Source organism: Blennius ocellaris (assembly GCF_963422515.1).
Source record: "Blennius ocellaris genome assembly, chromosome: 15".
NCBI lineage: Eukaryota > Metazoa > Chordata > Actinopteri > Blenniiformes > Blenniidae > Blennius > Blennius ocellaris.
The window spans coordinates 26,390,839-26,416,519 of record NC_137664.1 but is presented as its reverse complement, the minus strand read 5'-3'; the positions used below and the strand labels follow the sequence as shown (position 1 = coordinate 26,416,519).

General features: G+C 44.6%; 1 protein-coding gene across 4 annotated transcripts in view; it reads right to left on the bottom strand.

The window, feature by feature from the left end:
- Positions 1-25,681, bottom strand: part of dennd1a (DENN/MADD domain containing 1A) — an 88,693-nt gene that overhangs the window by 33,411 nt on the left and 29,601 nt on the right. For all 4 annotated transcript variants that reach the window (XR_013936962.1, XR_013936963.1, XM_080510602.1 and 1 more), the window contains exons 5-10: positions 18,091-18,210; positions 17,708-17,777; positions 17,116-17,196; positions 12,268-12,321; positions 7,944-8,054; positions 6,192-6,292 (exon numbers count right to left, since the gene is read on the bottom strand). Coding sequence is in view for 2 of the 4 variants with exons in the window: in XM_080510602.1 (XP_080366728.1) it covers positions 6,192-6,292; positions 7,944-8,054; positions 12,268-12,321; positions 17,116-17,196; positions 17,708-17,777; positions 18,091-18,210 (537 nt within the window). In the remaining 2 variants the exon portion in view is untranslated. The remainder of the gene's footprint in view (positions 1-6,191; positions 6,293-7,943; positions 8,055-12,267; positions 12,322-17,115; positions 17,197-17,707; positions 17,778-18,090; positions 18,211-25,681) is intronic.

The window sequence follows — 25,681 nt, the reverse complement described above, 5'->3', positions numbered from 1 at the left end:
ACCCACCACCCACAGAGGCTGCCGTAGGGGTCGGGTGCACTGTGGATTGGGTGGCAGTCGACGGCAGGGGCCTCGACGACCCGATCCCCGGACACGGACTCTGGCTTTTGGGACATGGAATGTGACCTCGCTGGGGGGGAAGGAGCCCGAGCTTGTGAGGGAGGCTGGGAGATACCGTCTAGATATAGTCGGGCTCACCTCCACTCACAGCTTGGACTCTGGAACCCAGCTCCTCGACAGGGGCTGGATACTCCACTTCTCTGGAGTTGCCCGCGGTGTAAGGCGGCGGGCTGGAGTGGGCTTGCTTATTGCCCCACAGCTCAGCCGCCATGTGTTGGAGTTCACCCCGGTGAACGAGAGGGTTGCGTCCCTACGCCTACAAGTAGGGGACAGGTCTCTGACTGTTGTCTCGGCCTATGCACCAAAGAGCAGTTCAGAGGACCCAACCTTCTTGGAGTCCCTGGGAGGGGTGCTGGATAGTGCCCCAACTGGGGACTCCATTGTTCTCCTGGGGGACTTCAACGCCCACGTGGGCAATGACAGCGAGACTTGGAAGGGGGTGATTGGGAGGAACGGCCTCCCCGATCTGAACCCGAGTGGTGTTCTGTTATTGGACTTCTGTGCTAGTCACAGTTTGACGATAACGAACACCATGTTCGAGCACAGAGGTGTCCATAAGTGCACATGGCACCAGGACACCCTAGGCCGGAGGTCAATGATAGACTTTGTGGTCGTGTCATCTGATCTCTGGCCGCGTGTCTTGGACACTCGGGTAAAGAGAGGGGCAGAGCTGTCAACTGATCACCACCTGGTGGTGAGTTGGATGCGCTGGACTGGGAGGAGGCCGGATAGACTCGGCAGGCCCAAACGTGTTGTGAGGGTCTGCTGGGAACATCTGGCCGAGCCCTCCGTCCGCGCAGCCTTCAACTCCCACCTCCGGGAGAGCTTCTCACAGATCCCGAGGGAGGTTGGAGACATTGAGTCCGAGTGGACCATGTTCTCCACTTCCATTGTCGAAGCTGCTGCTCGGAGCTGTGGCCGCAGGGTCTCTGGCGCCTGTCGTGGCGGCAATCCCCGAACCCGGTGGTGGACACCGGAAGTAAGGGATGCCCTCAAGCTGAAGAAGGAGTCCTACCGGGCACTGTTAGCTCATAGGACTCCCGAGGCAATCGACAGGTACCGGCAGGCCAAGCGAGCCGCAGCCCGGGCTGTGGTGGAGGCAAAAACTCGGGTCTGGGAGGAGTTCGGAGAGGCCATGGAGGAGGACTTTCGGTCGGCCTCGAGGAAATTCTGGCAAACCGTCCGGCGCCTCAGGCGGGGGAAGCAGTTCTCCACCAACACTGTTTACAGTGGAAGTGGGGAGCTGTTGACCTCAACTGGGGATATCGTTGGGCGGTGGAAGGAATACTTCGAGGACCTCCTCAATCCCACCACCACGTCTTCCATTGAGGAAGCAGAGACTGGGTTCTCAGAGGTGGACTCATCCATTTCCCAAGCTGAAGTCACCGAGGTTGTTGTGAAGCTCCTCGGTGGCAAGGCACCGGGAGTGGATGAGATTCACCCAGAGTTCCTTAAGTCTCTGGATGTGCAGGGACTGTCGTGGCTGACTCGTCTCTGCAACATCGCGTGGCGGGCGGGGACAGTACCTCTGGACTGGCAGACCGGGGTGGTGGTCCCTCTCTTTAAGAAGGGGGATCGGAGGGTGTGTTCCAACTACAGAGGGATCACACTCCTCAGCCTCCCCGGGAAAGTCTATTCCAGGGTACTGGAGAGGAGGGTCCGGCCGTTCCTCTCGGATTCAAGAGGAACAATGCGGTTTTCGTCCTGGTCGTGGAACACTGGACCAGCTCTATACCCTCCACCAGGTGCTTGAGGGTTCGTGGGAGTTCGCCCAACCAGTCCACATGTGTTTTGTGGATCTGGAGAAGGCGTTCGACCACGTCCCCCGAGATGTCCTGTGGGGGGTGCTCCGGGAGTACGGAGTCCGGGGTCCCTTGTTGAGGGCTGTTCGGTCTTTGTATTCCCGGAGCAGGAGTCTGGTTCGCATTGCCGGCAGTAAGTCGGACCTGTTCCCTGTGCACGTTGGCCTCCGGCAGGGGTGTCCTTTATCACCGGTTCTGTTCATCATATATATGGACAGAATTTCTAGGCACAGCCGGGGGCCGGAGGGGGTCCGGCTTGGGGACCACAGAATCTCATCTCTGCTATTTGCGGATGATGTGGTTCTGTTGGCCCCATCAAGCCTGGATCTCCAGCGTGCACTGACACGGTTCTCAGCCGAGTGTGAAGCAGCTGGGATGAGGATCAGCACCTCTAAATCCGAGGCCATGGTTCTCGACCGGAAAAAGGTGTCTTGCCCCCTCCAGGTCGGTGGAGTGCCCTTGTCCCAAGTGGAGGAGTTCAAGTATCTTGGGGTCTTGTTCACGAGTGGGGGAAAGATGGAGCGTGAGATCGACAGGCGGATCGGTGCAGCGTCTGCAGTTATGCGGACGTTGTATCGGTCCGTCGTGGTGAAGAAGGAGCTGAGCCAAAAAGTGAAGCTCTCGATTTACCGGTCGATCTTCGTTCCTACCCTCACCTATGGTCATGAACTATGGGTCATGACCGAAAGAACGAGATCCCGGATACAAGCGGCTGAAATGAGCTTCCTCCGTAGGGTGGCTGGGCGTACCCTTAGAGATAGGGTGAGGAGCTCAGTCACCAGGGAGGAGCTCGGAGTAGAGCCGCTGCTCCTCCACATCGAGAGGAGCCAGCTGAGGTGGCTCGGGCATCTATTTCGGATGCCCCCCGGACGCCTCCCGAGGGAGGTGTTCCGGGCATGTCCCTCCGGTAGGAGGCCTCGGGGCAGACCCAGGACACGCTGGAGAGACTATGTCTCTCGGCTGGCCTGGGAACGCCTTGGGGTGCCACCGGAGGAGCTGGAGGAAGAGTCTGGGGTGAGGGAAGTCTGGGCAACTCTGCTTGGACTGCTGCCTCCGCGACCCGGCCTGGATAAAGCGGTAGCCAATGGATGGATGGATGGATTTGATCACAACTGATCACACCACTGCAGGGCGCGGCCATTTCTCACCCTGAGACCACGATCACGTGATTCTTGTGCAAACGAGATGATAGCGTTGGAAAATGATCGCGACCGCCATTTTCTTCCCGATTCCTATTCCGCATTCTGGACAGTCTACCCTGGAAAACATGCGTTTTGATTGGAATCCGTCAAATTACGCAGTCGGGGAAACTCCTCGTCGTCCGCTATTTTGAACTTTTCAGTTCCATCAACATTTAGATAGTCACCAAAGCTTATTACAAATTCACTCGAATTCCACGCAAATACAACTTCAATGAAAACAACATATTTTTGATTATTTTCACTTTCTAATCCCGAAGTTTCATAATTTTTTATGGTTCAGAAACAAAGTTGACTGAACAGGAAGAGGAGGAGGAACAGGGACAGGATTTGATTGGTTATTAACATTTATAATAAAAATACATGACACATTTACCACGTTATTAAAACAATGCATATGGATAAAAAGTGACTAATACAATAAATAAGGTGTGACAGTATGTAGTAGTATGGTAGTAGGGTGTGACCGCTCTAATCTTAAAACTATCAAATTTATTATTATTATACTATACATATTATACGTCTGAGGCCGGTTGACCTAAACTAAACACAGTGGGCGTTAAATCAACTCTGGGCTTTTTGCTGTGAAGAACAAACTTAAAATATAGATTATTATTCTTTCAGATTTAAGAGTACAAAGAGATACGCCTTCCCTGAGTTTCACTGCGATATCTTGATTATTAAAGAGACTACAAGTTTTTTTTACATAAAAAGGTTATGTTGGTCGAATTCATATATTGCACAAACTTATACATTTCTATTGAACTTTGGGCAAGTAAAAAGTGGCAAGCACTTGCCCGAAAATCCTTAATATCAATGTAAAGTGTTACTGTTGTCCGTAGACGAAAGCCCACGCTACCAGGGAATCCTGGGTAATGTAGTCGTGTTAATAAATGCCAGTTCCTAAGGCACACAGTCGCCGTCCCCCTGATTTATATACAATAAAGACCCCTTCTAAAAGGCTCAAATTAGGAATATCATTTTGATCAGTCTAAGATATACAATTAAAAAACCTGTAATAAAACAACTATTCACATGTGCTTTCAAAAATGACACGTTAATTTAGTTAATTGATTTTAAACACTTAATTCATAAATTTATTAACGTAGTCTTGTTTACTTCCGTTTTTTTTACTCTCTTACAGCAGTATGTGCAGCACCGTAACTACAGAGTGGCACAATACCTAGTTGCCCGACGACTGACTCTCTCGCTCTCTATTTAGCAAATACACTTGTAATCGTTGTCGTGTAAACGGGGCCTCAGTGAGCTGTAACTTTTTCTTGTTTCTTTTGTTTGTTAGGTAAGTTTGACCCCTGACAGAATGAGGTGATTTTTGGTTTGTTGTTTTTTTTATAGTAGAGCTCACTCTTGGATTACTTTGTTAAGGATTCCTGATTTGCTTGTTGTACAGAAGAGCACATGGTAAATAAATTCACTATTGCACTGAGAAGTAGTTTGTGGCAATTCTATGTTGCGCTCCAGTAGCTCTTAGGCTGCGGTGTCACACACATAGAATTATTTCACTACTTAATTGATTATTTCATTACTTAAATGTGCCAAAATTAAATAAATAAATACACCATTAAATAATCATTGATTAATGAAAATTAGAACTAAATATATAAATGTCATTAAATGTTTCATTAATTAAATAAAATATGAATTCATTTGATGTACAAACTAGTACAGTCAAAAATAACACGTAGATTTAATTAATTGATTTGAAATGTTTTCGGGTCTTTAACAGCTCCCCCCAGACACTTTGTTCATGTAATAACTTGAATACAACTTTGTTTCTAGAAATATTCAAATGGTCAAAGTGGTGATCCTGCACTAACAAAACCCAGACTTATGTTAGACGTTTATTAATTAATTTATTCATGTTTTTATTATTTTGCTGATCTTGGAGGGAAACAGTTTCACCAAAAGCTAAAAGCACGTTATAAAAATAGTCTTAATTTAAATAGTCTGTGTTGAGCCGACATTAATACTGTGGTTTTCCCTGAATACATAAAGATCTATTACAGTTGTCCTTCACTATAACGCAGTTCACCTTTCGCGGATTTTACATGCTTTTTCTTTTTACAGCGTATGAACGTGACGTGTTCAATCATGATTGGCTAAGGGAGAACCTGCACATTGTATTCTGCGTCCTGATTGGCTAAGGGACTTAGACCTTTGTCAATCAATCTCTGTGCCGTGTCTTATGTACGCAAATGCTTTCGACTTGCCAAACATACATCCCTGTCTGATCGATAGCAGTGAGACTCTGAAGTGCTGCATGTTTGCAATTTGTGTTCCCGACAAACCCCACAGTGTCAACAAACCCTTGTGCACAGACAAAGTCCTGCCTGCCAAGAGGCAGTGGTATGTTCATGTTTTAAAATCTACCAAGGTTTGAACTTTGGAAGTGTTTACACAAGAGAGAAATGTGAGAAAATGTTCATTCCAGAAAATTGTGCCATTAATTAGTTTTTTGAATCAATTGACAGCACTACTATTCACGCATTTGACTGCCAGCAGGATACACAAATGAATTCAAACAAAGTGCATCTCCTCGATACGACCACCATCACAGTTCAAACCTGACTCAGTTCATATCACAGCACTTTTCTGATCATGGAATTGTGTGATTAGTTCCAATAAAAAATTGGAACCCATGCAATGTAGTTCTTTGTAAATGTTACTGTACATGTACTGTATATACATAATGTATTGTAAAGCCTTTTATTTGCTAAACTTTACTTGTTACAGATCACTTTCTGGGAATTGTGCCAGTTCTTGTGCAGACTTTAACAACCTGCAGCTTTCCTGAATAGAAATTCAACCTCTTCAAGAAACAATTCCAGCATGCTGTGATCTGACCTGGAGAAAGTGATGCAGAGAGTATATAGATATATGGATGGACACCCAAATGGAACATGTTAACACATTTATGCAGCCAGTGCATGATTTAATTGGGTGAATATGACATTTTAAGTGGATATGGATGGATTGGTGTGTGTGTGTGTGTGTGTATGTGTGTGTGTGTGTGTGTGTGTGTGTAGCGTGATCATGAGTCTCCACTCACCAGCAGTAGTCCAACAGATGCTGAGGCAGAACAGGAATGTAAACATGTTGCCAGTGCATTGGATACAACATAGCTGCAGACCCATGGACACAAGCGGTTAACTGGAGACAAACCACAGAAAAACACCATCTCATCATTACTGGGTCTGTGCCTTTATTGTAACATCTGTTTAAACCAGAGGTCTGCAACCTGCAGCTGTGGAGCCACATGTGGCTCCCTGACGTGTTCACAAAATATCTTGTCAAGAAACATTTTGCTTATATTTTTATTTGCATAACACACTGATTTTTGAAAATGGTCTAATCTCCAGGATATAACAGCTAACAAATGGATAAAAAGGCTAAAAGTACTCTAATAATACTAATACCGATACTAATAAAAGATATATAGTAAAAATGGTTAAAAAAGCAAATAAAAAAATGTAAAATCCTCATACATTTCATTTAGGAAAAGAAAAAAAATGAATAAAGGCAAATTGGTGAAGGAAAAAAGGAAAGCAAAGGAGAAAAGGACAAATGAAGGGGAAAAGGAGGGAAATGGTGTGTTGTAGAGCTAAAACTGTAACCATGAGGAAACACACTGCAACTACAAACAGTTCAATCGCTAAAGCAGGAAAATCCATGACAAGAAAGAGGAAAAAGCTCTAAAAATTTAAAAAGATATAGCAAAATTGTACCCATGACACTTAAATGTTTATTTGTATCACCATTTAAAGATGTTTATTTTGTTTTAAAATGAGAGAATTGACATGTTTTGTAGCTACACACATTTTTTGCGGTAGAATATTGTGAAAACTGTACTTTTGATCATAAAGATTGCAGACCCCCGGTTTAAACCGAGATTTAAAAGTCAGTCGTATTTTCTTCATTTTACTGACGAGCACTTCTGTAATCTGAAGCTAACAAGAGTTTATCAGAAATGCAATTCTAGAAATTTCACAAAATGTTCCAAACTCCAGAGAAGTTTTTCTTCATGGGAAAAACACCAATGGGAGACTGTGACTGGGCCCAGAGATGTGCCCAGGGGAACACCCTGGGTGGTTTTAACTGCCCCAGTGAACAGAGCACTGGAACACAAGGTTTGGCTGTCACGGTGAAACATCTGACCATCACAACCTACAGTCTTGTCTTGTGTTTTCTCTTAGTTTGCTTCTGATGTGGATAAAGGCTGCATGAGTCCGGGAAAAGGAGGCACTGAGACTAGACTACAAAATCATATTGGTGATATTTTCCTTACATTCTTCCATAATGCCTATGCACATTCCAGCAACAATAAGTGAGTGCACAAAATCCAGAACTGCAGTTTTCTGAGAGGAAATACTGGAAAAGAAATCACTTGTCATATAATGTAGTCAACAATATACACAGTGAAAAGAGCAGGTCTTTGGTCCGTTTAATCAAACTAAATGAATAAAAGAAGAAAAATGATGTACTGCTTCCACACAAGATCGAGACAGGTTGGTTGGTTAGTTAATTACAAAACTCAACAATTGTAGTTATTATAGAAAACAAGGCAGTAAATCACTGCAGTTATCCTGGAAGACAAGATCCCCAACATCAGTCTACAGACCCGTCGGTACCAGCCGGTGGATCATTTGGTAGCAGGCCACAAAGAGAATTAAAGTTTTATTTTCAAATGCTACATTTAGATTTCTATTAGTCTGCATTGAGCTTTATTTTGAAAAAGGCTTAACTTCTATCCTGCTTGAAGATTAGTGTTTCCACATGCAGAGAGGCGGTAGAGTTTACTTACAGTGCTTAGTTTGCTACAGCAGATGAGGATTCGACGTTCATAAAGCATACTAGCATAGAGATGAAGCATGTTATTGACATCTACTGCTACAAAGTACTCCGTTAGGTTTCTCTGAAAGAGTCACACAGAAGAAAACAAAAACATTTATTTGTGACAGCAAAGATCAAAATCAAAATCAAAAATGTTTACTTTTCCATAGAAAAATCCACTATTTAAAGCATCACTTGGTACACAGTGTTTGGTTCAAATGGCATCATTTACTGAATGACAAAATACTTGTGTGTTAAGTGATTGAACAGATGCAACAATTTCATTTAGTCACGTCAAACGAAAATGTTTCAAAACAATGAATATATGAGAATCTCAGCAATTTATTTGGTGCAATAAAAAACAATATCTTCATACACTGCACACACCGATGGTCATGTGACTGTTGTAACATGCGTTTCAGAAGCAGAACAGTTTGTTTCAATTTTAGGTCATTTTCCTTGATTGTTATGATTTTGATTTCCGCCCGCTGGCCACCAGGTACACCATTTTGTATTCACATACATAAGAACATGAATGACATCCTATTCTTATCCCATCATTTAGAACAAAACGTGGGTCCATGCTTTGCAGCTACAAAAACTTCAACTCTCCGAGGAAGTCTTTCCACAAGGCCTAGGAGTGTGTTTCTTCCAGAAGGGCATCTGTGAGGTTCGACACTGATATGGGACCAGAAGGCCTGGCTTACAGTCTCCGCTCTAATAATAATACTAATAATGCAATTTATTTCTATGGCACTTTACATTAGGAAATCTCAAAGTGTTCAAAACAATGCGAGCTCAGGCAACAATATAGAACACTTCAAATCCCAGCAATACAAATCAATAGAAGCAAATATAAAACACTGTCAAAACAGCAATTACAGTCAATAACAGCTGTGCAGGGGTGTTTTTAGTTCTTTTGGGTTTTTCTAAATGCAATCTGTGGAGCCCTCAGATGGTCAGGAATTGAATTCCACGGCGGAGCAGGGTCACCCCTGGTTCAGTTTGGTCCTTGGGAAAAGGAATGTGAGGAGTTACTGAAGCGGAGGGAGCGCGCTTTGATTGGAGGGCTGAGCAGTTCCTTGAAGTAGGGGGTGTGTTGCCATGAATGCAGATCTTGAAGTGTATTCTGGGGGAGACGGGGAGCCAATGGAGGGATTTCAGTACTGGTGTGATGGAGTCATGTTTTGGGGTTTTGGTGAGGAACCTGGCTCTTTGGAAAGTATTGGAGTTTCTGCAGGATTTTGTTGGTGAGGCCATAGAGGAGTGAGATACAGTAACCCTAACCTGGAGGTGACAAAGATATGGACGAGCTTCTCAACGTCAGGCAGGGCGAGTAATGGGCAGAGGGTTGCAATATTTCTTTGATGGTAAAATGATATTTTTACATCGATGTTGGATGTGCATGTCAAAACAGAGGTGGAAGTCAAACAGCACACCAAGGAGGAGTGGAGGAGAGAGGAACGTCCTGACCAGAACGTTTATTGATGTGACTGTGAATGACTGAAGCTGATGGGATGTACCAACTAGTATGGCCGTGGCTTTGGAGCTATTCAGTTGGAGGAAATTGTGTTTTATCCATGCCTTTATCTCCTCCAGGCAGAGGGGTGAGTGTGGAGGCTGACGGTGGGTGTGAGGCCGATGCTGAAGCAGATGAGGATGAGGGGCGGTCCGTTTTTATGTAAAGTTGAGTGTTGTGGGTGCATTAGTGGAAGCACATTTTGTAGTAGGTTATCATTTGACCAGGAGGAAGCATGTATAGAATGAAGAGGAAAGAGGACAGATCCTTGGGGAACACCTGCGTTCTTGACTTGGCCCGACCAATGGAGATGTATGCTCTAATTCATCCCAAAGGTGTTGAGGTCAGGATATCCATATATTTATTGACTTTGCCTTGTACACCGGTGCGCAGTCACTTTGGAACAGGAAGGGGCTGTCTACACACTGCTTCCACAAAGTTAGGGGGATTAAATAGTCTAAAAAGTCTTGGCATGTGAAAGCTTTCCAAGTTCCTCTCAGTGGAAGTTAAGCCCAACACCCGAGAAACACCATAACCCCCCTCCACTAAACTTTGCTTGGTACAGTTCAGTCAGACAAGTACTGTTCACCTGACAGCTGCCAAACCTAGGCTGTCCATCAGATTGGCAGACAGAGAAGCATGATAGACACCACAGTGTTCTAGAGTCCAGTGGTGGTGTCCTTACACCACAGTGTTCTAGAGTCCGGTGGTGTTCTAGAGTCCAGTGGTGTTCTGGAGTCCAGTGCAGTTCTAGAGTCCAGTGGCAGTGTCCTTACACCAGTGTTCTAGAGTCCAGTGGTGTTCTAGAGTCCAGTGCAGCTCTAGAGTCCAGTGGCAGTGTCCTTACACCACAGTGTTCTAGAGTCCAGTGGTGTTCTAGAGTCCAGTGGTGGTCTAGAGTCCAGTGGCGGTGTCCTTACACCACAGTGTTCTAGAGTCCAGTGGTGTTCTAGAGTCCAGTGCAGCTCTAGAGTCCAGTGGCAGTGTCCTTACACCACAGTGTTCTAGAGTCCAGTGGTGTTCTAGAGTCCAGTGGTGGTCTAGAGTCCAGTGGCGGTGTCCTTACACCACAGTGTTCTAGAGTCCAGTGGTGTTCTAGAGTCCAGTGGCGGTGTCCTTACACCACAGTGTTCTAGAGTCCAGTGGTGTTCTAGAGTCCAGTGGCAGTGCCCTACACCACAGTATTCTAGAGTCCAGTGGCGGTGTCCTTACACCACAGTGTTCTAGAGTCCAGTGGCAGTGTCCTTACACCACAGTGTTCTAGAGTCCAGTGGCAGTGTCCTTACACCACAGTGTTCTAGAGTCCAGTGGCAGTGTCCTTACACCACAGTGTTCTAGAGTCCAGTGGTGTTCTAGAGTCCAGTGGCGGTGTCCTTACACCACAGTGTTCTAGAGTCCAGTGGCAGTGTCCTTACACCACAGTGTTCTAGAGTCCAGTGGTGTTCTAGAGTCCAGTGGCGGTGTCCTTACACCACAGTGTTCTAGAGTCCAGTGGCAGTGTCCTTACACCACAGTATTCTAGAGTCCAGTGGTGTTCTAGAGTCCAGTGGCGGTGTCCATACACCACAGTGTTCTAGAGTCCAGTGGCGGTGTCCTTACACCACAGTGTTCTAGAGTCCAGTGGCAGTGTCCTTACACCACAGTGTTCTAGAGTCCAGTGGTGTTCTAGAGTCCAGTGGCGGTGTCCTTACACCACAGTGTTCTAGAGTCCAGTGGTGTTCTAGAGTCCAGTGGCGGTGTCCTTACACCACAGTGTTCTAGAGTCCAGTGGTGTTCTAGAGTCCAGTGGCGGTGTCCATACACCACAGTGTTCTAGAGTCCAGTGGTGATGTTGAAGTTTGGACGCAGCTGGAACATTGAAACCCTCCATGAAGACTCTACGCTAAGTTCTGGAGCTAACCTGGAGGTCACATGACGGTTTGGGGGTCTGATGACTTTGCAGAAAACAGAGGGCCTCTTGTTCATTACACAGCTCAGCATCTGCTGACCGTATTTCTGTGATGGATGAGTAACTGACGTTCAAGATCACTTATTATGGTTCTACTAACAGTGGGTTGAGGAACATGACGGCACAAGGAGGTTTCCCGGCTGGACTGACTGATGACAGAGGGCAGTAGCACGCTGGAGGTCACTGAGCTCCATAGTTACAAATTGGTCCACTAATGTTCGCACAAATAGTTTGCATGCAGAGGTGCTTGATTTTATACACCCTATGGTCATGGAAGTGATTGGAACACCTTCATCTAATCATTTGGATCGCTGAGCAAATGATTTTGGCAATAGTGTATGTTGCAATAATGAAGTGAGATATCATCCTTTTCCAACATGTGATGTGTTATTTGGAAGATGATCAGTTTTTAGGGAAGCTTCCTGCCCAACTCCATCTTCTGTCATAATATCCATGGATCTGAACATGGTGGAAACACCATCACTGATAGTAACTCACCGAGTACTGTGGCACATTGGTGACTCACCAAAGCAACCTGATTTTACATACATCCAGTTTAAATGTTCTTTTTTGTTTCCTGTTCAGACAAAGTGAAGTTTTCAGGAACTGTTAGGAAGTTTAAAAAGAAAAGAAAGCTTACTTTAGAAATTCCGCCTTTGGATTTTTAAGTTTGAACTTTAAGTAACGAAGTAGGAGCATGGAGTTGCTTAATCTATAGTCTGTCATTAACAACCACTATTGGAGACAAAATGAGTTTAACAAAGCTTGAACTCCTTATTGGGAAAATAACTTGGATGCCTTTCATCTGGAGGAGACAAGAGGACTCACATTTTCAGGGATGCTGGGCAGTTCTCTTGGGTCGGGCACAGTGAAGAAGGAATGCTGGAGAAACAAAAAAACAAGAAAAAGATCGAAACTACGGAATCAACTCAATTCCTGTTGATTAAAATAATGAACCCACAGAAGTGAACTACAATACATTCTTACGAAAAATCTTTTTTTCAGTACATCCTTTCATACTGTAGTTCTATTGGGTAGTTAGATGACGTAGGTCACAGCAACAGTCACCATCACCCAGAATAATCCTGTTGCCGGTCGTCTTTGGCTGCAAGACCGGAACAACAACCGTCAGTGAACCGTCCCACAGTGCAACCTGGGATCACTGATTCAGAGCCACGACCAAGATATCGACGCTGGTGATACATTCCTTAGGTGGGGCTCTTCATTATCCCCCCAATGAAATATTGAAATGGATATTGACCAGAGCACTTATTAAAACTCTTTATTAACATACTTGTAAACAATTAGAAACAGAAGTGTCATTAATCCCTGTTAGAAAATAAGTGTTTTGGGGTTGGTTTACTGGAAATGGCAGTTCGTCTAAGTTTAGGAAAATCAAAAGGTATATCGGGTATATTTTCAAACAACACATCAATTTCTCTCTCTTGAAAAAGACCTCAACAAAAAAAATAACTATGGTGGAGAAAGTTTTCAGCCAAATTTCTTCTTTCAAACCGGTAAATAAGAAGAGATGTGGCAGAGTCAATGATGAGACACTCACCGCCTGTTGTCTGCAACATCTCATAGAAACACGCAAGAACAGACAGGAACAGACTTTAAGCCTGGACAGGTCTGGACAGGCCCCAGGTCTCACACAGGAAATGATGCTGGTCACTTTCATTTTCTGTCACTCGCTTTGGAGTTGATCAGTAATTGGTGAGGTCACGACTAAGCCCCGCCTCCAGAGGGCGACTTTCCTCATCGCCCCAAGCTGCTCACACACACACACACACACACACACACACACACACACACACACACACACACACACACACACACACACACACACACACACACACACACACACACACACACACACACACACACACACACACACAACTAGAGAGAGAGGAATCAAGAAATCCTCTCTTTTATTGAGGATTGTCTGTATAAAATGAAGCAAATACAGCTACAATTCCTCTTGCTCCCTCTTGACCAGTCGACACTGATTGCCAGGGTTCTCATGATTGTTGCAGTGTGCTGTATAGAGCAGCCCCCCCAATCCCCAGGTCATTTAGCACAGAAAGAACAACTAACTTAGGTTATTTCCATTGTATTTATTATCCAAATTATTTTGAAAAATTACACAAATCTCTGCATTACATCCATCTATGACTCACGCTTGTCTCGGTCACATGATACATTCATGCTAATATTAAACCCACAAGCTAACAAAAGTTGTTGGGCTCTCACAAGCCAGTAAGTTGGTTCATTCCTAATGAAAAACAATCTTCATTTGTCCCTAAGCATCTCACCGTAGGGGGTCCTGCAGACACTGCAGTCCTATGGAAACCCTCCTTCCTTCATGCACTCAGCCAGTCACCAACTGGGTGAGGCCCCCGGGCTCCACACCTTCCAATCCCCTAACCTTCATCAAAGGCATTTGGAGAGATTCTCTCAAAAAGCTTTGCTCCTGCCCGGCAGCAACTCACCCAGCGTTAGCATCCAGCTAACACCAGAGACCTGCAACCAAAGGCCTCAACTCCTTAACTCCTCTGCTGACCCACCACGAGGTTCAGACCTTCCCCTGATCCAGAGACCAGCACCCAGAGTCTGATCTCCCATCAACCAGGAAAACCATCACAGACCTGAGCGACCAGCTCCTCAGTCTGGACAAAAGGAACAACCAGGAGCTGCAAAGAAGGACTCCTGAAACATCAACTTCATCTTCTTCTCCTCAGCCTGCAGAACCAGCAACCACAGTTAGCAGGAGGTGCTAACTACAGGAGAAGACACCAGCTTCCCTCCAGCAGGACAACAACTGAACTCCTTCAAGGAAGTGGGAACAACTGGGCTTTACCTGAGATTAGTTAAACCTGATGCTATGATAGAACTGTTTAACTTTATGAAGATGTGTTGATTCTGTTACACTGATTGAGTTCTATAGAGAATGATATTAGGAGCAGTTAACCTGTAAACCAACGTTAGCTCTGCCACAGACACAGGGTCTGCATGCTAATCTTTGCTTTACTAACTTGGTAACTCACAATCACACACAATCACACTCACACTCACACTCACACTCACACACACACACACACACACACACACACACACACACACACACACACACACACACACACACACACACACACACACACACACACACACACAGTTAGAATCTGTATTATCTGCTTTCATTGTAAATTAATATAATATTTGGAATCATCCTTGCTGGTGCACAAAGGTGTATGACATGTCCTTCAAAATGCTTCAAGCTTTACTGTTAAATGTGGTCATTCTAATTTATTAAAATAATAATTTGAATTCCTAATTAACTGTTTAGTAAATCTTATGACTGATAGAACTGAATTGGCTATCATTTCCTGTTAAGACAGGTGGAGCTCCGAGGTATCTGATACAGATCAGGTTACATTTCAACAACATAATTAATAACTATCTTTGAGAATTCTTAATCATTATTGATAGCCAAATGCAACATAGATGGTACCCCATGGGTGAACCGCACAACATCAATGCTACCGAGTCATCCTTATGAGGTATGAAAATCCCAACACTTATATTGATTTGAGGCCATATCACCCAATCCCAATTTTCTTTTTATTTAGAATCTGAAAAACAGTTAATATTGTCATTGAATGTGCTATATAAAGCTACTTTGTGTCATTTTTGTAATCATCTTGATTGGTCATAAGCCATGATATTTAAAATCTGAAAACTGTGCCGTGGCTCAAAGAAGGTTGGAAAACATCGAGCCACACTTCCACATTCCTGTGGTGATCCGTAGAGATCACCTTCATGCTGAGACTTAGAGAATCTGCTGCCAACGTCTCTCAATGTCTGGTCCAGACACAACAGCAGACCTTTTAAGGTGCCATAGAACTCGTGAGGTTTCAGGATAAGCAGCCAATTGACAGAACTGCACCATATACAGCAGTTGGTCATAATGTTGTGGCTCACCAATATATACATCATGTAGTGGAGAAGAAACATACACGAGGAGGCCTGTCGTGAAAATCAATAAATCAATGAATTGTACGAGAAATAAAAATGGGCTAGATAAGTTTGCCAGGCTCAAGACTTTTTCATGGACCAAAGGTCATGAGTGAACGTCACTGCATCCGTCTCCACTGACTCCTGTCAGTTCCTTGGCGTCATGAGGAGGGAACCCTCTGTCACTCACTCTGGTGTGGGGAGGTGAGGCACCTGGCACACCTGGAGTGCAGCATGAGAGTCCCGTGAGGAGAGCAGTGATCGCCAAACACACTTGGTCATTACCGATGCCAATGCCCTTGGTCCGGTTAATATCCTCTTACAACTGGTCTCATGTACACATTTTTCATTTATTTCGTGGAGCAATGAGTCAGGAAATCCGTTCCACAGTTCGCAGCAAGGATGCGAGGGAAGCTAGCACTGCAGCCATCTGACTTTTCATGACAACATGTCGCTGTTTGGACGTATTTTACACTCAAAACACGGCAACGTATCGATGTGGATATTCACAAAGCCGTTGTACAGCGAGGCGCTCTGCCACTCGACGCCACCGTTTTAAAACTCCAGCTCGCCAAGGAGAACGGCTCCGACGTCAAAACAATGAATTGCAGCTCCTCCGCGCTGAAGCAGGAGATTCACTCCTCTGTGAAGCTGCTCCACTCTAAACTCACTGAAAATAGGCTCCACCATTTGTCAAGCACTCGAGCTGGAAAATTTGCTGTTTGTGCTGCGTTGCTAAATAATTTCCCCAGGAATTAATTAAGTGATTCTGAGGTTTTAAAGATAGAACAGTTTTGATTCAAGTGCACTTTCCGTTTACAAATGTCCTCACTGGATTGAGAGTTTTACTTGTTAAAATATCTTAATGCATAAGCCTAATGTTTAATATATATTGAAGTGCAATTTTGTTGACAGAGACTTTATCCTTTATTAATTGTTTCAGTTGGGTGTGGTTTTTATTCAAGTGCAATTTTTGTTACAGAGACTGACCGTTCATTATATTGATGGTTTTTGGTTGTTTTGATTATTTATTTGGGATATTTACAATGTCTTTTTTCATGATAGAATTCCAATTTTAAATATTCTTAAGAAATAAAAGTTTATTTATCTTTAAAAAGGTGAACTTGCATTATTATACCATGATTATTATTATATTAGTGGAAAAATGGTATAAAAATGGCAATATTATCATTTATCGCAATCATTTCAGGAACAATTTATCGTCCAGCTGTCGTGACAGGCCTATACACGGGTTGTCCTTTGATGCTTTTATCTTTTAAAACAAAATGAAGATAAGGTTGTTTATTTTTGTACCCAAACAGTAGCCACATTTTCTCTTTATTGTGTCATCTGGAAATGCTAAAATTATGCCTCAAGAACAGCAGCTCAATTAATTGAATCCAGTAAATTCTTGATTTTTCCCCCTGCATTTTTTCAAACTCTTGTTTTTAATTCTACTGCGTAGATTTTTATTTTTGGAAAGTTTTCTTGCTTTGTAATGATGATGGCTTTTCTGTGGTACAGTAGCAGCTTTCTGGTGTCATACAGTGACATCCAGTGGTCACAGATGGTATGTGCCATATATTATAAATTCTGTCTCAAGACAAATCAAAATAATATACATGTAGTGTGTCAAATATGATATGAAGACTGGAAACTGACCACACCGAGGTGAACCGGGAGTCCAGGATCAGGGATGGGGAGAGTATGCAGGGACACCAGGAGCTCCTCCCACTGGCTCTCCTGAAAACAACCACAACATCCAAACCCAGGTTTATTGTAAGGAGGCTGCTGCTGTGTGGGAAAAATCTCTACAATCTCCACATGTGAAACTGTGGTGATACAACTCCACATGCCAATGGCGGTTCATGTAAAAGAGCCGTTTTTGACCCATCATCCACACAAGGCGATGTCTTTGAAGCCTGAAAACTGGGGTTTTTGAACACGGCTCCCAGAGCGGGGAAATTCTAACAGTCTGGCTCGGCTGTGAGGTGCACACGACAAAGACGATCATCTGTGGAAAAATTATGCCATCACCCCCCACGGCAGTCCGTGATGATGAACCCTAAAGGCCTGGCAGGTGTACTACAGGCCCTGAAGGCTCATGCTGAGCCGTGTTCATAGTGACGTGTGGACACAATTTGTTTTGACAACCCTGGGGAGAAAAAAGATTGTCTTGGCTCATGTAGATGAGACACAAAGCGTTGAAAAAAACTCGAGAAGCAGAAAATGTGAAGGTAGGATGAGGGTTTACCTGGCCTTTAACTCTGTAATCTGCCAGGATATTCAGCAGCTTGTAGAAGACTTCAAACCAGGGCAGGTAGCTGAAACAATTAACAACTTCCATGTATTACATATTTAACATCCATTGTGTATATTTGCAGACCCAGATATTCACTTTTGTCCCTCGAGGGCCCCTGTCCTGCATGTTTTAGCTCCGTCTCTGCTTCAGCATACCTGAATCTAATGATGTCATCACGAAGGCTGTGGAAAAGCCCAATAACGCAAACGAGCCCCTCATTGCAATCGGGTGTGTTCCAAATGGGAGAGAGCAAAAACATGCAGGACTCTGGAGGACCAAGGTTGGACACCCCTGCTCTACATGTAAGAATTGCAGAGGAAATGAATGAGACTCACCTGAGGATGCAGTAACAGGTGTGAGCCCCTGACGAGAGGCGGCAGAAGCCAAATCGCTGTTTACTTTGAATGTCAGTCAACACAAACGTGAAATTCTGCCCAACCTGGTTGACTGTGAGGCTGCAGGGTAAGAGAAGTTCAGCTCTATAACACATTCACAGAAAGCGCATAATGGAAGCAACAAAACAAATGATATTTAGTTCAGAAATCTAATCAAAGTGGGTTAGCATTAGAGACGAGTTGGAGAGTTCAATGTTTGCCACCTGACATTCACTTGTTTTATTCTTGTACAAAAAGACTCGACTTCAGCAGCCTTTAAAAACCAATATAGCCGTTAAAGTCTTCAAATGGATCTGAATACAAGCATTTTATTTCAAGAACAATGTTCACAATACTTTGCTATAAATTCTGCAAACTTCTAAATGTTTAACAATTATGGATTTTATTTTTTTTAGACATCACAAAACAAAAAACAGGTCTCTGGTACTGAAAATACTTATCATATATAGAGATAAAACCTGTGTTTATCTTCAATATAATCAATGGGCTGTGATGACTGACGCTGGGTTTTCTCTGATTTTCTTCCGGCCTCACTACTGTGCAGACGTGTCCTCTTGGCTTTCCCAGACACGCTTTGCTGTTGTCCTTTTTTCCCCCTAATCTTTTTTCTTCTTCTTTTCTTTCTCCCTTCTTTTACACACGACAGAATTTTAAAGAAATACTTTTGTGTTTACTTGTTCCAAAAGCTGATAAGAGAAACAAAACTTTTTTCTCTCAACCAGCATCCAGAGGAATCCTACAAACAGTCCAGCAAAACAATGTCATCCAGCTGAAGGCCTGTGAGAAACCTGCTGATAAGGTGAAGAGGCTTGAACAGAAGATTGAATTGCTGCGTGAAATATGTGAAAGTGAGTACTTTATTAAATCGGTTCAAACTCTGTTATAACTGCTCGTAGCTATTGTACCTGGAGGAAATGTCTCTGAACAGTCACACATTGTTCTGCATGGGAATACATCTGATGCTGATTTGTCCTAATGTGACCGAAACAGCTGCTGAGGCTCCAAAGTCGAACAATTTCAACATTTCTTACTGGACCCGCATCGGAGTTAGACCTAAGGCTCCAGCCAAGCCCAGCCCAGACCTGGTCTGATGTTGTGCTTGATGTTGTACAGAGGCAAGCCCAGTAAGAAAACAACCAAGAGGCCTCCGACACTCATCCCTCCAGCTAAAATTGCTCTGCAGAACAGGTATGGTCCCCTGGCTCTGAGTGAAATGTGTGATAACACGGACCAGCCAGGATCATCACACAACAAGCAGGAAACACAAACAGGTTCGCAGAAATAACCCCAAAACCACAGCTAAACCAAGGGCGAGAAACCTAAAGAAACCTGTCAAGTCTGGACCAGCTGGACACTCTATTGATTGGAGACTCCGTCACCAGGCAAGTCATAATGGAAAAGACTGAAAATGTCAGTGTGGCCCACAACAATGCAGGAGCTGACAGCGATTTGAGCCACTGTTTGGTCTGCACATCCCAGCCACATGAACATCCTCATCCATGCTCGCTCCTTCCACATACTGCAGAGCAAGACTGGTTCTCAGGTCCTGAAACATGACTTTTCACTGCTAATGGAGACTCTGAAGGAGTTCGAGCCCAAACATGTTGCCGTTTCAGGCCCCATTCCAACCCTGGGAACAGGAATTGAATCTTTCTCTCACCTTTCAGCCCTGAATACATGGCTGACTTCAACATGAGTACAACATGCAGTGGGATGATGTTCATCGACAACTTCAACCTGTTCTGGAACTGTAAGGACCACTTCAAACCGGATGGGTTCATCCCAGTATCACTGGATCCAGCCTGCTGGGCGCCAACATACGTCAGGCCCTTGGGATAACACCTTCAAACGGGGGCATGACCAGAACCATCAAGGACACTGGCGCCAACAGTGACTCAGGATCCACTGTTTCTGTGACCCAGATCAACCTGCCTCTCTGCCACAGTCCAGGACCCACCAACCCCCCTTGCTTTCCCCAATCACATCTGTATGAGAGAGACCCCCTGCTGCTTTTTTTAACAGACCAGTGATCTCAAGTAGCGGGCGGCGTGGTCCAAAGCCATATCAGTAAGAACAGACATACGGTTCCACTCTCTAACATGACCACAGTTGTGTGTCAGCCTCAGTGTGAACCCAGTGGGATTCATAACACCCTGGACAAGTGGGGGCCCTAAGCAGGATTCTATTTTGGGGGCCCCCTTCCAATAGCATAATAATAATAATAATTATTACTATTATTATTGTATTGGCGTTTAAATGCCATCTCTCTCTCTCTACTCTCTACCTGTAAACAACTGCCTGCCGGCCCATCTGACCGCTGACTGGTCAGATGGTGATGCTTCGCGTCTCTCTCTCTCCCTCTCTCCCCCTCTCTCCCTCTCCCTCCCCCTCCCTCGCCCCAGGCTGACTTGGTGGCGGTGCTCTTCATCATCGCTCATCATTCTATCGACAAGGTCAACTCCACCCATCTGGAGTTGTATTCATGGATAATTCTTGGTCACGAGATGGTCACATATCTTTTCAGTTTCTTGTCCCATCATTGGCAGATATTGTCACCATGGACAAGCTCCTGTGAATGGAATCATCTGCTCGTCAATAGAAACACATGGTGGGGAGCCTGAACTGCAACCTTTCAGGATGCAGTTCAGAAAAGGCCTCACTTTCCAGAATTTATCACACCCTTTCAGAACATCTGGAACATCATCATCAATGACCACTTTTAGTGATTTCCTCAGTCTGAAAAATCTGTCATGTGTGAACTTTTCTGTGATGGCAGGAATTCTCAAAGCACTGGACCAATACATCCTGACTGCAGGACACTGGACACAAGACATCAAAATAGAAGCACCAAAAAAATTCTAGATTTCATTAGTTGACGTGTTGATTGAGTCTCAACTTCTGGCCAGTGATATAGCATTGGAGCAATCAAAAATCTAATAAAAATCAATGTAAATGTATTAATAAAGCATACCATATCTGCTTGTACTGTAGTAAACTATTTATTTCTACCCAAATCATCCCAAAATACGATTTCAAAACTCAATCCCTTTGTCCACATTTGTGGACATGTTCAACCAAACTATCAGAACTAAGTCCTCCTGTCCACATACGTGTACATCAAGTTTAACAGCATGGTGAGTTGTTATAGTTACAAACTTTTGTCAAATTTCACTTCAATAACGGACATTGAACACTTACAAATACATCTGAACAAGAATCAGCCATGACATTTCTTTAAATTTTTTACCTGGTCAACTTTTGTATCGGGAGTGGCCGGCTAAACTTCTAGGTGTGTTGTCAACCATCTTGAATCTAACCTATAATGTGTTCTACTCTTATTCCACCATCAAGTGGCAGTGTGATGTCCAGAGAAGTGGACACCAGGACCTTGTAGGCAAAATGTAGTATTGTGGTCTAGACAAGTGAAAATGTGAAGTCCACATATGTGGACGCAAGGTCCTTGGAGGTTAATGATCTTATTACTGAGGAAAAAATAGATTTCATGTTTTTAATAGAAACTTGGTTAAATGAAAACAACAGTGTCATTCAATCAGCTCCTCCACCCTTCAGGTTTATCAGTGAGGTCAGAGCGTTGAAGAAAGGAGGTGGAGGAGCTTCTTTGTATAATGATACGTACCAATACTGCTGTATAGCTGTCGAATGGAAAGTTTGACTCTTTTGAACATGTTGAGCGTCAGGTGACTCTTCCTGTGGGGCAATATTAGGAACCATCTCCAGACCCTGTGGGCCAATTTTAGCCCCGTTTCCACCGCACAAAAAGTGCCGGCCTAGACCGGTCTAAACCACTCCGGTTCGCGTGTCACGACAGGAATGCGGTCTAAACCGCTCCAGACCGCTCCAAAGGCGACCGCTTTTCCGCTCCCCTTCCGTTGGGGTACCAGGACCATGGAACGGGTCCGAGTTTGAGCTGCTGTCTGCTGAGTGGTCAGTGATTTACGACACGCCCTCAATATTTTAATGTGTCGGCTGGACGAAGCCTCTGTCAGTGTGGTCACTTTGCTCTGGTTGTTTTTATTTTCCTTTTCTTTTCTTTGCTGCTCAACTTTAGTGTTTGTGGTGAAACAGCGACTTGAGGCAGGGGGAGACCGGGGGGAGGGACTTTGTATCACGTTGGAGTTTCCTGTTTGCAGCATAGCGCTCGCCGTGGCGTGGATGTACGTCCGAGACACGGGAGTCTGGAGCTTTCGTCTCCGGCGCTGACCGCGCTTCGGCAGCTCCGCTTCCCAGAGGCGGTCAGCGTTCTGTTCAGCTGCGGTCAGTGGCGCTTTATCGCGGTCAATGGCGCTATATCGCGGGGACGCACCGCGGCAGCGATGAAAAGGAGCTCGGAGCTCGGAGCCGCCGTGTTCCAACACTGAGCTGCCGGAGTGGAGCGGCTGCTCCTGCGTTTGAGCAGAAAGCTCAGACTCCGGTGTCTGTGCCTCAGACAACCGGGAGGAACGCTCCGGTCACTTGCCCCGCACCCGAGCACTGGAGTGCGGGGCACGTCGCTCCAAGTCGCCGGCAAGTGGCCGAGCGCTCGCTCTCTCACAACAAACACGGAAGTTGCGCTGCAGCTCTCCGCTGCAAAAAATGACTGCTGCAAAAAGTAACTTTTTTTTTTCCGCTGCAAAAAATAACAGTGCAAAGTGGAGAATTTAAACAAAAACAGAGGATTCACAAGATCTAGTTCTGACGACTTTATTTTCCGTTATAATGTCACATTTTTGTGGAGCTCTTAAGCCCCGCCCACTTTTTAAGCCCCTCTCTGCAGTGGAAACGCGACCCAAAATTTCGGTCGGGGTCTCTATTCCGTACCGCTCCGTACCGCTCCGTCCCGGCACTTGTGTGCGGTGGAACCGGGGTAATTAGGAACCTACAGACCCTGTGGGGTAATATTAGGAACCATCTCCAGACCCTGTGGGGTAATATTAGGAACCATCTACAGACCACACAAATACAATGCAAACGTTTTTCATGACGTTAGCAAACTGCTGTCTGCTGTATGTATACAGGGGTCAATCTTAACGCCAGTCCGAGACAAGTACATATTTCTACAGACCAGTACATATTTCTACAGACCAGTACATATTTCCGATGGCCAGTCCGTGGCCAGACTTTCCAATTCAACCTGCGCAGATTTCTGATCCATGAAGCCTCTTCTGTGCTTCACCGTTACTGCAATGACGACACCAGTGTTTCTCTGCAGGCTGATCTACTAGCGAAGTAGCATTGCAGCTAACCAAATTTTCATGACAACACGTCGCTGTTTGAACGTATTTTACGCTCAAAACACCACAAAGCAACACATCAACGTGGATGTTTGCAACGCCGTTGTATAGCGAGGCGGACGCTCTGCCGCCAGACGTCACCATTTTAAAAAGTCAGCTCGCTGAGGAGAGCAGTCGTCCTGAGACTGCGGCATCAAAACAGCTTGGTCCTCCACGGTCACGGAGATTCACACCTCTGTGAAGCTGCTTCCTACTCCACGCTAAACTCCCTGAAAATAGTCCCAATCATTTGTGTTGTGATAGAACTGGAAACATTCCGTCGGTGCTGCATTGATAAAGAATTTCTCCAGGAATCAATGAAGCGATTCTGAGTTTTTAAACATAAAATGTCACATTGATGAAAACACACGGCAAGTCTTCACCCAGACATTCACGAGCATGCAGCTCTGCCTGCAGCTTCTATCAACCACCTTGTAAAGCTTTAGCTCTAAAGTTATAAACATCATTGCTACTGTGGGGATCTCACAAGACCACACAAAGTTTGTTCATTTCTCGGGTAATTGTAATTAATTTAACTATTAATTCAAATTCCTGATGAACTGTTTAGTAAATCTTATGACTGATAAAACTGAATTGGCTATCATTTCCTGTTAAGACAGGTGGAGCTCCGAGGTATCTGATACAGATCAGGTTACATTTCAACAACATAATTAATAACTATCTTTGAGAATTCTTAATCATTATTGATAGCCAAATGCAACATAGATGGTACCCCATGGGTGAACCGCACAACATAAATGCTACCGAGTCATCCTTATGAGGTATGAAAATCCCAACACTTATATTGATTTGAGGCCATATCACCCAATCCCAATTTTCTTTTTATTTAGAATCTGAAAAACAGTTAATATTGTCATTGAATGTGCTATATAAAGCTACTTTGTGTCATTTTTGTAATCATCTTGATTGGTCATAAGCCATGATATAATTTTCTGTTAAGACAGGTGGTGCTCCGAGGTAATCTGATACAGATCAGATTTCAATAACATAATTGATAACTATCTTCGAGAATTATTCATCATTATTGATAGCCAAGCTGCCAACCACAGCATAAATGGTACCTAGTAATCCTTATTTATGTAAGAAATCCCTGTATGTAGTATGTCCTAGGAGAAAAGCCCCATGGAGAAATAATAGACTGGTTAAGGCACAGGTGAAGAAAATCGAAGGTCCATGCTCATCATGACATGTGAGTGAAATGGTGAGAACACGGACCAGCCAACTGAATGCTTGGATGGCACGAAACAATGAGATCAATGTTTTCCATCTGAATTGAGGTCAAACCAGTGAAACAGCTCTTTTTACTGTTACTTAGTGCTGCTTTGGACACGGTTGACCACAACATCCTGCTGGACCCACTGGAACAATGGCTGGGAATTTCTGCCACTGCATTAAGTTGGTTTAAATCCTACTGCAAGATGGCGACTGTTCTGTCAATAGCTAATTCTGAATCTGAGCAGATTAAATCATTGGTGGGGTGCCTCCAGGTTCAATCCTTGGACCCTTTTATTTATCATCTACATGCTCGCACTGGCTCAGATCAGGAACCTTACAACATCTCTTATCATAATTACGCAGACGACACACAGCTCTATATGTTAGTGTCAGTGAATGACCACGCCCCCTTTTTGGGTTGAATTATTGTAACCTGTGTTTACAGGTCACAGTAAAAAAATCTGTCAGACAGCTGCAGCTCTTCCAGAATGCTCAGTCCTTACCAACACACTGAGGGTGGGGCACATTACACCAACACACTGAGGGTGGAGCACATTACACCAACACACTGAGGATGGAGCACATTACACCAACACACTGAGGGTGGGGCACATTACACCAACACACTGAGGGTGGGGCACATTACACCAACACACTGAGGGTGGAGCACACGACACCAACACACTGAGGATGGAGCACATTACACCAACACACTGAGGGTGGAGCACATTACACCAACACACTGAGGGTGGAGCACATTACACCAACACACTGAGGGTGGGGCACATTACACCAACACACTGAGGGTGGAGCACATTACACCAACACACTGAGGGTGGAGCACATTACACCAACACGCTGAGGGTGGGGCACATTACACCAACACACTGAGGGTGGAGCACATTACACCAACACACTGAGGATGGAGCACATTACACCAACACGCTGAGGGTGGGGCACATTACACCAACACACTGAGGGTGGGGCACATTACACCAACACACTGAGGGTGGGGCACATTACAC